Below are 2,398 nucleotides of genomic sequence, written 5' to 3' on the forward strand. Positions count from 1 at the left end.
TAAAAGCTTCCAATTAATTAAGATTGCCCCCTGAATAGCAGAACAGCCCCAGCTTGTGAAGCTGACTCAAGGCAAGGGGTTGGATATCAAATGACCTGGTGCTGTACGACTGGCCTGGTTCCAAATTCTGCCTTCACTGGGCAAATTCCTGCTCACATCTGCCTGCAACCCTTGTCCCAGACATCTCTGGGGTGCTGACACCTCTGGTTTGGGGCAGAGCTTTGCCATCAGAGTCAGCTTGGGTGTTTTGGTCAACGTTAGAGCTGTGCAGTGTGAGGCTGGGGGGGGGCAGCGCCGTGTTCCCCTCAGGGAGGTGACTTTGCCTTTTGCTCCCCTTGGCAGGAGTGGCTCAGGGACAGGCCTTTCCAGCCCACCTTTGGCAGCTCAGACAGTCGTCCCCCTGAGGCACTGCAAGATCCCAGAGCTGCCCGTGGAGAGGAGTGTCCTCTTTGAACTCCAGCTCTTCTTCTGTCACCTGGTGGCCCTCTTCGTCCACTACATCAACATCTACAAGACAGTGTGGTGGTACCCCCCCTCCCACCCTCCTTCACACACCTCCCTGGTAAGCCCCAGAGGACAGCTGCTGCCTGCTGATGTTTGCAGCCTCACGGGTCCTTAGACAGGAGGTTTTCTAGAAATGTTTGATGCAAGCTACGTGCGAGTCTGCAGCCCCGGGGGCTTGCTCAGATGACTCTTCCTTGGCAAATTTGGGGCTTGGTGTTCTCTTTCTGGTCTTGGAACAGGGAGTCTGAGCCCAAGGGAATGACTCGGGAGCTTCTCTGTGGCGTGTAGGTTTCTGCTGCCTGATGGGAAGTGAAATCATTTTGGGTTTTGTCACCACAGAACTTTCATCTCATCGACTTCAACGTGCTGACAGTGACGACGATCGTCCTGGCACGCCGCCTCATCGGGGCTGTGGTGAAGGAGGTAAAGTCCCCAGGCAGATCCCAGAACTCAGCCCCTCTTCCCGGGTGAAATGTAGAGCTGTGTGTCCCTTCTGCAGCTCCAAACTCCTCTCTCCTTTCCTAAGAGCTTTGTGCTCTGGCCCAGTCAGAAACACAGGCAGGGTTTCTCCAGGGGAGGACAGAGAACAGAAATGAGCACCTCAAACCACTGCTTGTGACTCTCTCTGTCCTCCTGTGCTTGGTTCTGAATTACTGTCTCAACCAGACTGCTAATTCTGCTTTCTTCTCCATGAAGAGCAGTATTTGGCTCTCTTCCTGTTCTCCTGATGAGCTTTCTGCAAGGAGGGACCAGTGGAGGTTGTTTTCTGCTGGCTGTGGGAGCTCTCTGTGCTCAGCAAGTCCAGGCCAGTGGGTTGGTCACAGTGATAACCACAAAACCTCCACGAGAAACCCTGAGAACTCTCCTCATTCCAGCTTGAGGAGTGACCCCCTGGGGTCTGAAGGGTCCCAGAGAATCCTCCCCTTCCTGGTGGCAGTCAGACAGCCTTTCACTAGCTCATCCTTTGTGCACATCAAGTTGATTTTACTGATCAAATGCTGCTCATTTATGGTTGGCTGAAGTGTGAACTAGTCTCTGCTCTGCTCAGCTCTTTCTTCTCTCCCTGCAGGCTTCCCAGAGTGGCAAAGTCTCCCTGCCACGCTCTGTGCTCCTGGTGATCACTCGTTTTGCTGTTCTCACTGGCACAGGCTGGAGTCTGTGTCGATCCATAATCCACCTTTTCAGAACCTACTCTTTCCTTAACCTCCTGTTCCTGTGTTACCCGTAAGTAGCTCTCCTGTCACTTGTGTGTCATTTCTCTGTCACTTCAGGGCAGTGGGTGTTGCTGGGCTGAAATGAAGCCTGGAATTAAATAAGTGCTCAGCTGCCCCAGCAGCAGAACTTACACTGTCCCCTCCCCTCTCACTGGGTCCCATTTCCTCCTGCTGGCAGGGCATACCTTGAACATTTAGCCAGATTTCAGCTTTAATGTGAGTGTTAATTGTTCTCAAAGGGATTATAAGCTTTTCTCGTGGTGTTTAAAGAACCCAAGTCTTCTCTTCACCTTTGTTCTTGGTGCCTCTGCCAGGTGGAGTGACTCAAACAGCTTCCCTGCTCCATGGTCACTGGTGAAAGGAAGTCAGTGCTGTTCCCAGTCAGGGAGCAGAAAGATTTCCTTCTCTGGCAGATGCAGGAGGAAGCATCTCAGAAAGATCTGAGGGTTGGTGCTTGTGATTGAGATCAGATTGGTGAGGCTGTTCTCCTAGAATCATAGAATTGTTTTGGTTGGAAGAGACCTTTCAGATCATGGAGTCCAACCCTCCCCCAGCACTGCCAGGTCCTCACTGCCCCGTGTCCCTCACACCACATCTCCACGGCTTGGGAACCCCTCCAGGGGTGGGGACTCCACCACTGCCCTGGGCAGCCTGGCACAGCCCTGGGCAACCCTCCAGGG

General features: G+C 53.1%; 1 protein-coding gene across 1 annotated transcript in view; it reads left to right on the top strand.

The window, feature by feature from the left end:
• Positions 1–342: 342 nt before the first annotated feature.
• TMEM39B (transmembrane protein 39B) overlaps positions 343–2,398 on the top strand; it is a gene marked incomplete at its 5' end in the record, with an annotated part of 6,063 nt that continues 4,007 nt past the window's right edge. The window contains 3 exons of the mRNA XM_008939221.1: positions 343–562; positions 844–927; positions 1,574–1,728. Coding sequence (XP_008937469.1) covers positions 343–562; positions 844–927; positions 1,574–1,728 — 459 coding nt within the window. The remainder of the gene's footprint in view (positions 563–843; positions 928–1,573; positions 1,729–2,398) is intronic.

This window comes from Merops nubicus, unplaced genomic scaffold (assembly GCF_000691845.1).
Source record: "Merops nubicus isolate BGI_N331 unplaced genomic scaffold, ASM69184v1 scaffold15594, whole genome shotgun sequence".
In the NCBI taxonomy this organism is placed as follows: domain Eukaryota; kingdom Metazoa; phylum Chordata; class Aves; order Coraciiformes; family Meropidae; genus Merops; species Merops nubicus.